This window comes from Mobula hypostoma, chromosome 16 (assembly GCF_963921235.1).
Source record: "Mobula hypostoma chromosome 16, sMobHyp1.1, whole genome shotgun sequence".
NCBI classification, from domain to species: Eukaryota; Metazoa; Chordata; class Chondrichthyes; order Myliobatiformes; family Myliobatidae; genus Mobula; species Mobula hypostoma.
The window spans coordinates 44895972-44914137 of NC_086112.1; the positions used below are offsets into that span (position 1 = coordinate 44895972).

Here is an 18166-nt window from a genome sequence, read left to right on the forward strand (position 1 = left end):
GTAAGGCATGACCTGCCCTTGACAAAGCCATGCTGACTACTCCTAGTCATATTATACCTCTACATGCTCAGGCTTTTCGGTCTGCTGCAAGTCATCACTACAATCAGCAAGATCCTTTTCCATAGTGAATACTGAAGTAAAGTATTCATGAAGTACCTCTAATATTTCCTCCAGTTCCATACACACTTTCCCATTGTCACACTTGATAGGTGCTATTCTTTCACGTCTTATCCTCTTGCTCTTCACATGCTTGTAGAATGCCTTGGGGTTTTCCTTATTTCTGCCAGCCAAGGCCTTCTCGTGGCCCCTTCTGTCTCTCCTAATTTCCTTCTTAAGCTTCTTCCTTATAATAGTCTAGATTTCTAACATTACCTAGCTCTCTGAACCTTTTGTAAGCTTTTCTTTTCTTCTTGACTAGATTTATTATAGCCTTTGTACACCACGGTTCCTGTACCCTACCATAACTTCCTTGTCTCATTGGAACATACCTATGCAGAACTCCACACAAATATACCCTGAATATTTGCCACATTTTTTCCATACTTTTCCCTGAGAACATCCGTTTCCAATTTAAGCCTCCAATTTCCTGCCTGATAGCCTCATAATTCCCCTTACTCCAATTAAATGCTTTACCAACTTGTCTGTGCCTATCTCTCTCCAATGCTATGGTAAAGGAGATGGAATTGTGATCACTATCTCCAGAATGCTCTCCCACTGAGAGATCTGACACCTGACCAGGTTCATTTCCCAATACCAAATCAAGTACAGCCTCTCCTCTTGTAGGCTTACCTACATATTGTGTCAAGAAACCTTCCTGAACACACCTAACAAACTCCACCCCATCTAAACCCCTTGCTCTAGGGAGATGCCAATCGATAATGGGAAATTAAAATCTCCCATCACGACAACTCTGTTATTATTACACCTTTCCAGGATCTGGTTTCCTATCTGCTCCTTGATATCCCTCTTACTATTGGGCGGCCTTTAAAAAACACCCAGTAATGTTATTGACCCCTTCCTGTTCCTTACCTCCCCCCACAGAGACTCCGTAGACAATCTGTCCATGGCGTCCACCTTTTCTGCAGCCGTGACACTATCTCTGATCAACAGTGCCATACCCCCACCTCTTTTACCTCCCTCCCGGTCCTTCCTGAAACATCTAAAACCCAGCACTTGAAGTAACCATTCCTGTCCCTGAGCCATCCAAGTCTGTAATGGCCACCACATCATATCTCCAAGTACTGATCCATGCTCTAAGCTCATCCGCTTTGTCCACAACACTCCTTGTGTTAAAATAGACACATCCCAAACCTTCGGTCTGAGTGCGTCCCTTCTTTATCACCTGCCTATCCTCTCTCTCGCACTGCCTATAAGCTTTTTCTATTTGTAAGCCAACCTCCTCTTCCCCAGTCTCTTCAGTTTGGTTCCCATCCCCCAACAATTCTAGTTTAAACTCTCCCCAGTAGCCTTTGCAAACCTCCCCGCCAGGATACTGGTCCCCCGGGATTCAAGTGCAGCCCATCCTTTTTGTACAGAGCACACCTGTCCCAAAAGAGGTTCCAAAGATCCAGAAATCTGAATCCCTGCCCCCTGCTCCAATCCGTCAGCCACGCACTTATCCTCTACCTCATTCTATTCCTATATTCACTGTCGCGTGGCACAGGCAGTAATCCTGAGATTACTACCTTTGTGGTCCTGCTTCTCAACTTCCTTCCTAACTCCCTGTAGTCTTTTTTCAGGACCTCTTCCCTTTTCCTTCCTATGTCATTGGCACCAATATGTACCACGACCTCTGGCTGTTCTCCCTTCCACTGCAGGATATCGTGGACGCGATCTGAAACATCACGGACCCTGGCACCTGGGAGGCAAACTACCATCCGACTTTCTTTCCTGCGTCCACAGAATCGCTTGTCTGACCCCCTAACTATCGAGTCCACTATCACTGCTGCCATTCTCTTCCTTTCCCTACACTTCTGAGCCACAGGGCCAGAATCTGTACCAGAGGCACAACCACTGTTGCTTCCCCCAGGTAAGCTGCCCCCCCCCACAACAGTACTCAAACAGGAGTACTTATTGTCAAGGGGTACAGCCACAGGGGTACTCTCTAGTACCTGACTCTTCCCCATCCCCTTCCTGACTGTGACCTACTTGTCTGTCTCCTGTGGCCCTGGTGTGACCACCTGCCTATAACTCCTTTCTCACCTCCTCGCTCTCCCTGACCAGACGAAGGTCAACGAGCTGCATCTCCATTTCCCTTAGGAGCTGCAGCTTGACACACTGGGTGCAACTATGGCCATTCGGGAGGCTGGGAGATTCCAGGACCTCCCACATCTGACACCGAGCACAGAAAACTCACCTCACACAGATACTACTTCTTTTCCGCAAATAACACTGGAAAACCTACCTCGCCTCGTCCCATTACCGCCTAAGCCCGTTGAGCCAAAACCCTCTCACTGCACTGGATATGGTGGTATTCTTTTTAAACCTTTCGCGCTCTACTGGCTCACGTCACGCGCCTGCGCAGTCTCGCCTCTCTTTTACCCTGAGCTGGACTGTTTGTAAAGTCTTACATCTTCAAGAGTTTAACTTTTAATATTTCCACTTGTCATGCTTTTCGTAACAATATATTTGAAATAAGGAGTATTCATGTTTCAAACTGTTGACCTTCTCTAATTGTGTGGTTGAAAAATTTAATGCACAATGTAGAAGTGGTTTAGGAGAATTCCAATTTTGTCCTTGACGGGTGCAGTGCTAGCCGGAGCACACCGGAGCGTGTCCGGCACATCTTTAAGAAAAAAGCCGAGATAAACAAGCTAATTAATTAGGTGCCGCCGGCGAGTGGATTTAACAAGATGATTTTGCTCACAGAACAGCCACTCGCCAGATTTTTTTTTTTGTTTTTGGCACCATTCTTTGTAAACTCCAGAGTCTGTTGTGCGTAGAAATCGCAGGAGATCAGCAGTTTCTGAAATACTCAAATCACTCTGGGCGGCACCTAATTAATTAGCTTGTTTATTTCGGCTTTTTTCTTAAAGATGTGCCGGACGCGCTCCGGCTAGCACTGTACCACTGGTCCTTGATATGTGTCATGTTAACTAATCATACAAACAATTGTGAAGGTGGTATTGCATTTGCCCTCCGTGTACTTGACCTAGGACAGACCAAAGGGCAAAAAAAAACAAAAATGAGGGCAAGAATTTTCCATAGTCGATCATCTTTCTAAAACTTGCGATGTAGATCTTATCTATGGACAACCGATCAGCAAGAAGTTTCTTAACCATAGTCTCTTAATGCAACATATCAAAGAGTACATTTTGGCAGAGAATTAAGGAACCGTTTGTTCCATAGAAGTGTTTAAACAGACTGGGGAGAAGTGTTAATTATAGATATCACCAAACGAAAATGCCACAGGTAAAGCAGCAATGAAAAAAGCCAGCTAAGTTTGAGTTAATACTTGAGGCGGAAATTAAAATTAGAAAAGTTGTATCAAACTTTGTTCTAAGCCCACAATTTGAAACACTTGGAACAGTTTTGATCTATATATTATGGCATGATAGAGGGGCACTGGAAAAGGTGCAGAGAAATGTCAGCTTCAATGATACCAGAACTGAGGGAGCTAGCAGGAAATATTCCTCTAGAAAATACAGCAGTAAGGAAAGACCTAATGCAAGTTTTAAGTTTGAGAAATGGTTGATAGAACCAATTGTAAGTATGACCAGTTATATTCTGGAAATATCACATTCACTATCATAGACATTGGGGATTCTAGAGCCCAGTAGTTGAGCTACATTTCTAGGGAAACCAGATAAACAGGAAGAATTGAGTAGAAGGATATGTAAATATGGTTAAATGTAGATGAGTGAAAGGAAGCTCAAAAAACTTCATTTTCTTTTTATACATTAGATTTCCAAGGGTCCTTTCAGGAATGATGTTTTTGATACAAACCTGCAGATGCTGGAAATCTGATTTAAAAACAAAAATGCATGAAGCACTTAAGCACCTTCCACGTAAAGTGAAATGAAGCCAGGCTCTAGGTCCTAGGCCTGATACCAAAACTGGGCAAGGGTTCTCCTGAGTTCTGACCCAGTTTTAATGAAGGGTGTTATATCTGGAGCATTTACCCTACTTCTTTTAACCGCAGAAACTGCCAGATCTGTTGATAGTTTCCGCATTCTCTGTTTTGATTGATATATGTAGATTATGTACACTTTTTTAAATGTGCAAGATCAAACGGTTTAAATGACCCAGATCCTAATGGAAAATTATAGAGGCTTTATAGGCTGGTTTCATTTCTTCCTGTATGTTTAGAACACCAGATGTAGGTGGTTATTTAATTTGAACAAAATTTGTTTTGTGCAAACTGAACTCCAAAATGAAAAGCTGCTGAACTTAACAAAAGGAAATCAGTAAGCAAGATGTAAGAAGGGATGGTAGAACAATCGCAGCACCTGCTCTGAAATAACACTTTTTAAAGGTGCTGAATTTGAAGTAGATCTGAAAAGTGCTGTTTCAGTAGTTCTTGAATTAGGGCAGTTATGAAGAGAAGTCACTGATGGAATTAGGACCATCACCACCAGAGGAACAAATGGGTTTGCAAAAATATTTTAAGTGGGGAAGAAAAGTCAATTCCTTTAGCTGTAACTGGTTGGAATCTTGTGAGACTAATTACAGATTTTTATTTTGTAGCTCCTGAAATCGTAAACTATGAACCTCTTGGCCTGGAGGCTGATATGTGGTGAGTGAAAAATAAACTACACAATAAACTGAAACTTTCAGTGGGTTATTCACACAGTCATTTGCAGAAATATAACAAAACTGCTGTCTCATATTTCAGGAGTATTGGAGTAATAACGTACATTCTGTAAGTATTGAATTTTTACAATTATTACCTTTCTCACAGTCTAAATATGTTGTTGTGAAATTTTTGCCAGATTCTTGTCATGTTAGCATTCACGTGTGGGAATAGTAACTCGTTTAAAGTTATCGCAACATTAGCACCTAGTGTGTCTGAAATGGCACTCCTATTATTTTGTTGAGGACCAGTTTACTGAAATGAATATGGAACAAAATTGGAATGTCGTTGTCACCTGGATTGTGCTGTGTTTGTATTATTACAAAAGTTGGGAAGTATAACATAATGAGTTTTGAGCAGGAATTGACAAAAAATGTTTTCAATAACATGAGTCTAAAATTAATCTCTTTATGAAATAGAAAACATAGAAAATAGGTGCAGGAGTAGGCCATTCGGCCCTTCAAGCCTGCACTGCCATTCAGTATGATCATGGCTGATCATCCAACTCAGAACCCTGTACCAGCCTTCCCTCCATACCCCCTGATCCCTTTAGCCACAAGGGCCATATCTAACTCCCTCTTAAATATAGCCAATGAACTGGCCTCAACTGTTTCCTGTGGCAGAGAATTCCACAGATTCACCACTCTCTGTGTGAAGAAGTTTTTCCTAATCTCGGTCCTAAAAGGCTTCCTCTTTATCCTCAAACTGTGACCCCTCGTTCTGGACTTCCCCAACATCGGGAACAATCTTCCTGCATCTAGCCTGTCCAATCCCTTTAGGATTTTATACGTTTCAATAAGATCCTCCCTCAATCTTCTAAATTCCAACGAGTATTAGCCTAGATAAGAGGTTAACTATTTGCCATAATGCTATCTTACATCAATGTAATTGTTTCCATTAAGCTATGCTTGTACTTAGTCAAACTGGTGTAGAGGTACTGAAATTCCTCTTTGTAGTTTTGTCAGGATAATCCTATGCAGTATTTGAAATATGAAAGGTTAGATAACCATAGAGTGTAATATTTTTAACAGCTTATCACATAGATGACATTGTTTTGAAATTTGCCATTCTCTTTTAATTAGCTTAAGTGGTGCATCACCTTTCTTGGGTGACAGCAAACAAGAAACATTGGCCAATGTTTCAGCTGTGAACTATGAATTCGATGTGGAATTTTTCAAGAATACTAGTGGTTTGGCGAAAGATTTTATCCAGAAACTACTTGTGAAAGATCCCAAGTATGTCTTCAGTACTCTTTTCTGAAATGTTACTTTGGTGTACTTTAATATTATAAGCACGTTAATGATGTACAAACATAAAAAATATTAATTGCTTCATATGTGATGGTTCTGTCGTTTTGGGCACAGGAGGTCTGAGAGTTGGTATCTGCCAAAGTAGCAGTCAATTGGGAAAATTCTCCTCCTTGCTTCTGAATTTCATGAGGAAATATCTCTCTTGGTTTTGCCTTCTGATTGCAGTTCATTGTGTGGTTTAGTGAGAAACCTAGGGGTAGTTGTAATAATCCTTTTGTCAGCAGACATACTGATACCCAAATCCATTTGTCATTTAAAAAAAAACAAAGCTAGTTCATCTTCCAGTTTTCCAGTTATTACTGAATGAAATCAATGAGAATAATTGTGAAATATTTGCCTACTTTTTGTGTCAGTGATTATATGATAGGTATTAAATAGACATCATAGATTAAAATTCTTTTGCCAAAAAAATTCAGATGAACACTCTGCACTCATTTCAGATCTGGCTTATAGACTTAAGATAATGGTAATCCTCACTACCCTACCAACTACAGAAAGAAAGAACTTAAAAGGGGGTGGAGGGTAGAATAAAAAAATGTTTCCATACTTAAACGCCATCTACAGCACAGTTTTTTTATTTAGTGCTCCTTTTAGGAATCATCTTTATGTACAATGACATACAAGCAGAAAACTAAAATATTCTACAGCAACCTGGAAAACTGTTGGGTTGAAAGTTTCGTTTGCGTGTTATGATTATGTATTGTGGTATTTTCAACAGTTTTTCATTGTACCTTTGTCTTCAACAGGAAAAGAATGACAATTCAAGACAGCTTTCAGCACCCGTGGATCAAGGTGTGCTTCCTATAAGTATTTAAGACTTTGGCTTAACATGAGAGAATGCATAACCCATCTTAAATTCATTTACTTCAACTTAAGAGCAAGGCTCAAGACCTGATAAGGTCTAGTGTGCTATGTTGTGTGACCTGTTGTGTGAGTTTTTTTTATTATTAGAACTCCCTTGGAATTACTTAAAAATCAAAATTTAGAAGGTTTTGTGCATGTTTTCCACCTACTCAGTGATTAACCTGTCAAAGTTCTTTATCCTATCACACTGAAGTGAGTAAGCTGGGTAGATAACTAACCAGATTTGGTAGTTCATTTCTAATAAATGTTTCAGCATCTTTATTTTTGAGAAATAAATGTTAGGATGTGATTTGCATCCTAGTATCGTGCCTTCTGCTGCACTAGAAACAATATCCATCTACAATAATATCTGCACGGCAGCTTGTGGGCAAGAGGTAGTGCACGTGCTGGAAATCTTAAGCAATGCACACAAAATACTGGAAGAACTCAGCAAGTCAGGCACACCTATCAAGGGGAATAAGCTAACAACAATTCAGATCTGATGAGGAGCCTTGGCCCAAATCCCTTCCACAGATGCTGCCTGACTTGCTGAGTTCCTCCAGCATTTTGTGCGTGTTTCTCTGCACAGATCCTGTTGCACATTTATACTTGTTCACAACCAGATCAAAATGTCAGTAGAAAAGTTTAATGTGTATGTAGAACGTAGAATGGTACTGTCCCGCAATGTTGTGTTGAACTAAATAACAAACTAACTAACTAACCCCCTCTACCTACACCGTACCATATCCTTCCATTTTCCTCACATTCATGTGCCTCTCTAAATGTCTATTAGAAGTCTCTAATGTCTCTACACCACCCCGGACAATGCATTTCAGGCACCCACTTCTTCCTGTATTTTTTAAAAAAAATAAAAAACTTGCCCCTCATATTCCCTTTGAACTCAGTCCCTCGCCCCTTAAATGCATGCCTCTGGTTTTAGGCATCTGAACCCTGGGAAAAAGATACTGTCTCTTATCTATGCCTCTCATAAGCTTATAAACCTCTATCCGATCTCCCGCCAGCCTCCGCCGCTCCAGAGAAAACAACCCCAGTTTGTCCAGCCTCCTGTTACAGCACATGCTCTCTAATCCAGGCAACATCCTGGTAAACCTCTTCTGCACCCTCTCCAAAGCCTCGACATCTTTCCTGTAGTGGAGTGACAAGTACTGTAAGCAGTGCTCCAGCTTTATAATGCTGTAACCTAACTTCCTGAGTTTTCTCAGTGCCTCAATGAATAAAGGCAAGCATGCCATGTGCCTTTTAACCTCCCTGTCAACTTGTGTTCAAATCACAAACAAGAGAAAATCTGTTCATGCTGGAAATCCGAGCAATACACACAACATGCTGAAGGAACTGAGGCCAGGCAGTATCTATGGAGAAAAGCATGGTCGATATTTCGGGGCGAACCCCTTCGGCAGGACATGGACTTCTGTAGTCACTTTCAGGGAGCTATGAGCTTGAACCTCAAGATTCCTCCACTCATTTTCCCCTGTTAAGTGTGCCATTAACAGTGCACTGATTCTTTACATTTCACCTACCAAGATTCAACACTTCACATTTGGCCTGGGTAAATTCCATCTGTCATTGCTCTGTCCACATCTGCAACTGATCTATATCCCACAGCTTTTGTCAGTCATGTAACCAATCTCCGTATCATCTGCATGCATACTAACCCACCCATTCAGGTCACTTATAGTATATACATCACAAGCAGTCGAGGTTCCAGTTTCATTCCAGCTTCCTAAGCTTTACATAATTTTCCTTTTTCTTCTTGACTAAATTCGTTATCTCCCTCAACTTCCAAGGTTCTCTTATCTTTGCCATTTTTGTCCTTGCTTCTGACTGGAATATACCTGTCCTGTACTCTGTGCAGTTAGTCCTCAAGCACTCTCCACGTGTCAGATGTGGACTTGCCCAAAAACGGCTGTTTCCAATTAACTCTCCCTCATTCCTGCCAAAATGCTCTAGTAATTTTCCCTGCTCCAATTTAATACTCTCCCACAAGGAGGCAAATGGGATGTTGGCCTCCATTGCTGGAGTGATTGAATTTAAGAGAAAGGAGGTTACACTGCAACTGTACAGGGTACTGGTGAGGCCACACCTGGAGTACTGTGTGCAGTTCTGGTCTCCTTATTCGAGGAAGGATATACTGGCTTTGGAGGCAGTGAAGAGGAGGTTCACCAGGTTGATTCCAGAGATGAGGGGGGTAGACTATGAGGAGAGATTGAGTTGCCTGGGACTATACTCGCTGGAATTTGGAAGTATGAGAGGAGATCGTATAGAAACATAGAAAATTATGAAAGCGTTAGATAAGATAGAAGCAGGAAAGTTGTTTCCACTAGTAGGTGAGACTAGAACTAGGGGACATAGCCTCAAGATTCGGGGGAGTAAATTTAGGATGAAGATGAGAAGGAACTACTTATTCCGGAGAGTGGTAAATCTGTGGAATTCTCTGTCCAATGAAACAGTGGAGGCTACCTCAGTAAATATATTTAAGACAAGGTTGGATAGATTTTTGCATAGTAGGGGAATTAAAGGTTATAGGGAAAAGGCAGGTAGGTGGAGATGAGTCCATGGTCAGATCAGCCATGATCTTATTGAATGGCAGAGCAGGCTTGATGGGCCAGATGGCCTACTCCTGCTCCTATTTGTTATGTTTCTTATGCATACTTATCTATAGCTACATTAAAACTTAAGGAGTTATGGCCACTGTTCTCTAACTGCTCACCCAGTGAAAGGGTGGTCACCTGGCCAGGCTTATAACCCAACAGCAGATCCAGTACAGCCCCTCCTCTTGCTGGACTATCTAACTACTGACTTCAGAAACACTGCTGGATGCACCTAACAAATTATGTCTCATCTAAACCGGTTCCAAGGTCCAACTTAATGTCAGAGAAATGTATACAATATCCATCCTGAAATGCTTTTTCTTCACAAACATCCACGAAAACAGAGAAGTGCCCAAAGAATGAACGACAGTTAAATGTGAGAACCCCAATGTCCCCCTAACTCCCTTCCCTCCCGCGCGTAAGCGGCAGTGAGCAACAATCCCCCCTCACCCCATCGGCAAAAAAAACCGCGCATCAGCACTGTCACCGAGCACAAGCATGAGCTAAGCGATAGCAAAGACACAGACTTGCAGTTACCCCAAAGACTTTGCATTTCTTCTGGCATTCGACAAACCACAGGTTCTCTCTCTCTCCCTAATAAGGGAGAGGGAGGTGTCCCCCATTTTCACAGCGAGTAGGGGACATAACAACGACCCACTGGTTTATGATGTTAAAAGTCCATTTCGTTGCTTTTTATGAACTCTGTGCCCGAAGATCGCAAAGATCTCGGGTCTTCGGGCCCACAGCGAAAGATTTTTCGGCCTCCCCGACGGCACACAAGTCTCCTACCATGACACTGACCCTCGATCCACCCATTTCCACAGCCCTGAGATCTTAGGCTTCCAAGTACAGGCGAGACTCTCAGGCTGAACCCTTGGCACGTCGGATAACGACCAGTTCTGAAACCCCGAGAACGAGTCCCATTCCCACAAAGAACCGAAGTCAGCGTGTAACTCCAGGTCGGGGTCTTCAAATGAACCCGGAAAGGGAAAAATAAAGATATTAAAGATGGAAATAGAGCTGTTTCCGAAGATGCAAGCAAAGGAGTTGCCGTTTAGCACCATCTTAAGTCCGCCTCTACCTCCACCTGCACTAAGAAGGTCTCAGTTAGTCTTCCATGATAACAACCCTATTGCTTTTGCACCTTTCCTTAATCTGCCTGCACATCTGTTCCTTGCTGTCCCGCTGGCTGTTTAGGTGGGGGGTGTCTGTAGCACAATTCTATTAGAGTGATTGCACACATCCTAATTTTGAAATCTACTCACCCAGACCCCCCACTCCTGTCCTTCCCTCAACTATCTCTGCAATGGCCACAACATCGTTGTTCTATGTATTGATCCATGCTCTCAGTTCATGACCCTTATCCGTAATACACCGAGCATTAAGATATACACATTAAATTCAAACTATCCATCCCTTGGTATCTATTACTTTGCTCCTGCCTGTTCTTACTGGCCCTGACAAATACTTTCCCTCCATCCCTCCACTTTCTGACCTGGTGCTCTGGTTCCCAAACCCCGCCAAGCTAGATTAAATCCTCCCGAGTAGCACTAGTAACCTCCCGGCCAGAATATTGATTCCTTCTGGTTTAAGTACAACCCGCCTCTCTTGTTCAGGTCAGCCCTGCCACATGAAAGATTCCAATGATCCAAGAATCTGAAATCCTGTCCCCTACACCAGTTCCTCAGCCATTCATTCATCTGCGCTATCCTGACCGGCATGTGGCACAGGGAATAATCCAGAGATTACCTTGGATGTCCTGTACTTCAGCCTGTTTCCTGACTTCCTGTACTCTCTGTACAGGACCTCTTCCCCCTTTCTACCTACATCTCGGTGCCAATGTGCCCCAGCTGCCCTTAATAATATTCTGCAGGCGCTCTTGACATCCTTAGCCCTAGCACCTGGAAGGTAACATACTGCTTCGGCATCGCTTTCGCAACCACAAAATCTTCTGTCCGTCCCCCTAACTATAGCGTCTCCTATCACTATCGCTCTGCCTGCCTTCACCTTCCCTACTGAGCCTCAGAGCCAGCCACAAGGCCACACTGCTGCTGCTATGTCCTGATACGTTATTCCCCCAGCAGTATCCAAAGGGGTACACTTGTTGCTGAGGGGATGGGCCACAGGAGAACCCTACACTGACTGCTTACTCCCCTTGGTTCTCCTGGTGGTCACCCATCCACTATCTGACGCCCACACTCTGGGTGTGACCAGCTCAGTAAAACTTTCCTCTATGAGATCTTCAGACTTGCGGAGGGTCCTGAGTGCATCCAGCTCCAGCTCCAGTTCCTTGACCGTGTCCATCAGGAGCTGAAGAGGGCTGCTCTTCTTGCAGATGTAGTCATCAGACTGGTCGGTACCCTGAAATCCCACATTTCACAGGAAGAACATTCCATCACCCTATCCGTGCTGCCTACACTGAACTCAAGACTCAGGATTTTCAGACAGGGGGGAGAAAAGCTTACCTGTGCCTTATCTATGAAAACTTTGAGCTTCACACTCACCTAGGTCATTTACTCAGCCTCTTCTCACCGAGCTTGTTATATCTTTGGCTCCAACTTCTCAAACCCAAATTCCACAATCAGAAACAAACAATAACAAATGACTCAGTACCCTATGCCTCCACCTGTTCTCACCAAAGCCTGACCACTCTAACAGCAGCCCACTTCAACAACGTCTACTCTGCTTACAACTTGCTTCTTTTTATTGGCTTAAAAATACTCATTCTCGATGAGACGCACTGTTTTCAAATGGATTCTGCCCTGCAAAGATGTCACACTCTCCCTCGCTACTTCAAAGAATACCCCGTGTGTATGCAGTTAAATTATAAAGAAGCAACTATATTGGGCTAGGATTTCCAAAAAGTCAAATTGAATGTTGATATTTCTAGCCACATTCTGCTCAGGCGCATGCATGCTGCAGTAAGTTTCTGGGTAACTGAAGTACAGCACATTCACTTCCATCTGGTCTTGAACCTTCCTAGTAAGTTTGGATAAGAGGAAGGAAAATGTGTGTTTCTTCCTGTGCCTTGCACTCAGTCCAGGAAGAATGGCACTGATGAATTTGCAGGTTGATTCTGTGTTGAGGAAGGCAAACACAATGTTAGCATTCAGTTCAAGAGGACAAGAATATAAAAGCAAGGATGTAATGTTGAGACTTTATAAAGCTCTGGTGAGGCCTCACTTAGAGTATTGTGAGCAGTTTTGGGCCCCTTATCTTAGAGAGGAAGTGCTGAAACTGGAGAGGGTGCAAAGGAGGTTTTCACAAAAATGATTCCAGGATTGAATGGCTTGTCATATGAAGAGCGTTTGATAGCTCTGAGCCTGTATTCACTGGAATTCAGAATGAGGGTTGACCTCATTTAAACCTATTGAATGGTGAAAGGTCTTTATAGAGTGGATGTGGAGAGTCTTGAGACCTGAGGATACAGCCTCAGTATAGAGGGGCGTCCCTTTAGAACAGAGATGAGGAGGAATTTTTTTTTTAGCCAGAGGGTGGCGAATCTGTGGAATTCTTTGCCACAGACAACTGTGGAGGCCATGTCTTTATGTATATTTAAGGCAGAGATTGGTAGATTCATGATTGGTCAGGGCATGAAAGGATACTGGGAGAAGGTAGGAGATTGGGGCTGAGAGGAAAATTGGATCAACCATGATGAAATGGTGGTTTAGACTCGATGGGCCAAATGGCCTAACTCTGCTCCTATGTCTTATATGGTCTATGGTTTATCAAGGGTCTTGTCAAATTTGTTTTATTGTCAGGGGTGAGGGGAGTAAGCTGCTTTAGTTACTACCCAGGCCTATGATACTATAGTGCAGGAGTTACATTACTTACATGTGTGTTTATTTTCAAGTCATAATAGCTAGGTAAATACTTAACTTTTATTTCTATGATATTCCAGCCAAAAGACAGTCAGCAGGCTCTCAGCAGAAAAGCATCTGCTGTAAATATGGAGAAGTTCAAAAAGTTTGCAGCTCGCAGGAAGTGGAAGGTATGTGGATTTTTAACTGTACAATATTTACATAGGCATTCTAGGTCACTCCATTTAGAATTGGAAGTGAACTGACAAAGAAATCTTTATCAGGACACTGTGCCCATTATTCTTGGGTCACGCAGTGAAGAGTACAAGGAGTGGTCTGGCCAAGGAGGTCTTTTGATGAAGAACAGGAATAGTTGCTTCATCTTTTAAGGATCAGACAATATTCAATATTCTTAATAAGACAAACAAATACAATAATTATAGAGCTTTTTTGGTGTTCTCTGGATATCTCCAAGTCTAAGATCATTCCATTTGTTAAGTGTAATTTTGGACTAGGCATTTGTATTTCTGCTGCCTTGAAAGCAGAAGGCATAATTTGTTTGGAAGACTTAACCTTACACGGCACTTTGAGAATATGCCAAGTTCAAAAACAAGATCATTGTTTGAAATTAAGATTTGCTTTTGCTGATTAACTACTTGGGCGGGGGGGGGGACTTTTTCAACAAGAGATTAATTAACATGAAGTGGACTGCCATTCTGAATAGTACAGCAAATGCTGTGGAATTTAAATGGGAAAGAATGTGTTGGTTAATGAGATTAATATATAACAGTGCAGTGGGGTGTTATTGTAAACATTGATGAAAAAATTAACTACTGCTGTCTGAGAATTATTGTAGTTTGTGAAGTTGGAATATTAACTTGTGGGAAATTATTTTCTTTTCGTTTTAATCACTTGCTCTGTTGTGCACGTCTGGTTGTTACAAAATGCATGTTATACCTTGCACCTACTAATTCAGTGTATGAACCTGCTAAATGGAAGGTAACTGTAAACAGTGCTAAATGAAAACTGGCACACGTAATGGCCAACATAAATCAGTTTGAGTATACACGTATATTTCATATCCATTCAATCTATTGCAAAATTTTTTAAAGTTTATCGCCCTTTCAATTTCAGATTTCAAATTAATTTCAATTTCACTTAGTCCCCAATTTTCTTGAACATTTTTAAATGTATTTAATTTCACCAAGGAAAAATGTTAATCAGTTCCTTTACTGAAGATCAAATACCTATCATTTTTTTCCCAAAGCCTTTCAGTTTGAATTAGTGGTGTATAAAAAATAAATGATGGTGAACACAGTTTTAAATAATTACTGATTTTTTATTTCTTGTGATTTTGTTTTTATGAAGTTAGAGATCAAATGACATGATTTTATATGCAAACACATTTATATTTCAAGAATGTCATGGAACAGTGTCCCACTTTTAGTGACAATTAAATCCTTAGTATTATTATGTAATTTTCCTTACTGAGATGCTTTTAATCCCCATGACCGAAGTAAAGCTTGTAAGTTTAAAGCTGCCTGTAACATTCCAGCTATTTGGAATTCATTTCATGTTCTATTATTTGTGATTGCAAGTTCACAATTATTCTTGTAAAGTGAGAGTTCTCAATGTGTTCAGTTGAAGCTTTGCCACCAAGTTATTTGGTTAAATTGTTGTTTCTTTAGCAATCAGTGAGGCTAATATCACTGTGCCAACGGCTATCAAGATCATTTCTTTCTCGGAGCAACATGAGTGTTGCTAGGAGTGAAGACACTTTGGTAAGTACCTGAGCAAAAATCCATTCAGCAGCTGAGGGCTTTGTTTCTTCTTGTTTGAGAATTGTGTGTATTTGTTTGCTGGCTATAGTCCAGGTCAGCTTCCTATTTCATTCTGCCTCAGTTTAACATAAAGCCCAAGGCTTTAACCTCCAGTGAAAGGAGATGGAAACAATCTTTGAACAAAAAGTTTTTAATTTGCTGTTCCTCTACATTTTGCTTCCCCTTCCTTGAGAAAGCCTCCTCATTCCAATATTGACCCCTTAATGCTGCTCATCTTCCGTTATTCAGGAGGATGATTTCATGACATTAAGGTATATCTGCACCCAAAGATCTCATCCAAATTACAAGCTAGCAACTGACTAATGTGAAGAAGTGTTGCATAGTATTCCAGTTCTGAATATGCTCCACTTTGACTCATAAACTCTTTTGTTCATTGCTAGTTTCTTCTGTTTAAACTCCAATGAAGCTGTTCGTGTCTTTGACCATTGTTAAGCTCAGGTTTGTGTCCAAACCAGTTTGGCTTTGAACTGCTACTCTGCATTCTGTTTGTTAGTACAGAACAGATCACGTTCAGCCTATGATCTTTGAAGGCTATACAGTTTAAACCTGCACTGTTTAACTGCTCAGTGGATTAACCTGATGATCAAGCTGTGGAGGTCATGAATTTTGACTTAATCGGGCTCTGAACAATTAAAGCTGGATGCAGTTCAGCTATCCTCACTTAAACTATGCTGTTTTCAAAGTGTAATTACACGGTGGATGTTCATGATTCAGAATTATTGGCAGAGGACTTTATCAGTGTATAAATTATACTATTTTTGAAAATAGCACAAATATTCTTGCACTTTCCCCCATATGTTCAGCAGACTGCTTGACATCCAAGAGTGACAAGTTTATTTCTCGATTTCTGATCAGGATGAAGAGGATTCTTTTGTGATGAAAGCTATTATCCACGCCATTAATGATGATAATGTTCCTGGTCTGCAACATCTCCTTGGATCACTTGCCAATTATGACATAAACCAGGCAAACAAGGTAAAACTTTGTGCACCCTTTCATATATTTAGCTAATGCTTCAAGAAGTCTTTCCCATTTTCAGAACAAACATGAGTTTTGTATTAATCACATCATTTAACATCTTTAAAAGTAGTATTATATTTAATAAAACACTTGTAGAGCTGAGGTTTGCAACTTAAAATATATAAGATAATACAAAACAATTTTTGCTACATGATATATCCTTGTATAATGAATACTTTGTTTCTGCAACATAACAGGTTACATGAGGTGAAGTCCATTCATCTTCATTAATGATTTTCCTTTCCATAGCAAGAAGTAGGAAGTTCACTGGTGTTCAATTCCATTTGCAAATCCTAGGCAATTGACTTTCCATTTGCCTGGATGACAACTCCACAAGTTCAAGCCCTTCCAGGGCATGGCAGTCTACTTAATTGATGATCCCTTCGCTATTCCATGCTCCACCAGTGTATGGTGGCTTCAGACCCTACCAAAAAGGCACAGCTGTTACTCCTGTAGGCTCCTCTGACACCACTTCCTAAACTTGAGACCTCTACTGCCAAGATGGACAAGATCTTCAGCTGCATGTAAATGCCACTGTCTGCAAGTTCCCTTCCAAATCATGCTACATCGTAACCTGAAAATCTTTCACTGGACCTTCATTGTCACTGGAGTTAAACATTCTAGACAGTGTTCAGCGTGGGTCTTCGGTACATGGCCAGGTACCCCATCTGGGTGGATGCTTTCCGTGGCTTCAGCCCCCCGAAGAATGCTTGCTTGTCAGCCGCAGAGACTGAAATCACAGGGTCATCGGGGGCTGTGGGAGATTGTGATGGTTCCTCTATGTCTTGATGGTCAAAGCAAGCATAGAAGGCACTGAGCTCATCTGGAAGTGAATCCCTGTTGTCACCTATGTTTCTTGATCTTACTTTATAAGAGGGATAGCATTCAAGCCCTGCTACAACTGTCGAGCATCCTTCATTGATTCAAGTTTAGTTCGGAGTTGCCACTCCACCCATCAGACCACTTTCTGGAGATCCCTGGACCTCACTTAACTTGGTCACCAGACTTGAACGCCTCTAATCTGGCCCTCAGCAGATTATGGATCTCACGTTTCATCCAGGGATTCTGGCTGGGGGCACACTCTGAGTGATTTTGTGGATCGATGATGCAGCCTGCTTTAAAGCTCACTTCCACCACAGGCACACTGCTGCCACTTTCTTTCCTTGGCACAAATATCCCAGGAACTGAATGCTTCAATAGTGATGTGCACAGGAGCTTAAACATGTAGGCTTAACACTGTCAGTGAAAGCACATGTCCATAATCTTGCATTTCATTCCTTTATCGGAAGGCCCTTCCTCACATTCAGATATTTCCTCAAGCTCCAGGGCCATTCCGTCTCACTTAGTCGAGAGCTGTTTCAATAAAGTCCATTACAACCATGGTGTACTTATTCAGGTCCACAGATGAGTCCTTGAATGTGGCCCAGTCCATCAGCTTGAAGCAATCCCGTACCTGCTCCTCTGCCTCCTGCAACCACCTCTTTGCTGTCCTAATCTCTGGAGCCAAAGAACAAAGTCATCCATTGTCTTTAAATAAATGATGATACTAATCAAAATGAAGTAATAATTTCAACGTAATCTAAATTCATCAGTGAAAAATTAATATGGTAATTAAATTAGTTATATTATTAAACAACTATACAACATCCATAAACAATATTGTTACCTAATGTCCTTCTAAGAAAATATTCCCTCTGACCAAAGCAGAACTATTGCAGATTTCCCAGCAAGCCTGCTGAATGTAGATAGTTTAACTTTTTACACTAGTGTAAATTATTGCCTAATTCCCACTATTACCATAGAACCATAGAGCACTACAGCACAGAAAACAGGCCATTCGACCCTCCTAGTCTGTGCCGGAACTTTATTCGACTAGTCCCATTGACCTGCACGCAGTCCATAACCCTCCAGACCTCTCCCATCCATGTATCTATCCAATTTATTCTTAAAA

General features: G+C 41.6%; 1 protein-coding gene across 3 annotated transcripts in view; it reads left to right on the forward strand.

Moving 5' to 3' along the window:
- The window catches only part of dapk1 (death-associated protein kinase 1), a 193773-nt gene that overhangs the window by 94520 nt on the left and 81087 nt on the right, over positions 1 to 18166 (forward strand). For all 3 annotated transcript variants that reach the window (XM_063068839.1, XM_063068840.1, XM_063068841.1), the window contains exons 6-12: positions 4687 to 4735; positions 4835 to 4861; positions 5875 to 6027; positions 6849 to 6894; positions 13456 to 13545; positions 15043 to 15135; positions 16051 to 16170. In XM_063068839.1, the coding sequence (XP_062924909.1) occupies positions 4687 to 4735; positions 4835 to 4861; positions 5875 to 6027; positions 6849 to 6894; positions 13456 to 13545; positions 15043 to 15135; positions 16051 to 16170 (578 nt within the window). The remainder of the gene's footprint in view (positions 1 to 4686; positions 4736 to 4834; positions 4862 to 5874; positions 6028 to 6848; positions 6895 to 13455; positions 13546 to 15042; positions 15136 to 16050; positions 16171 to 18166) is intronic.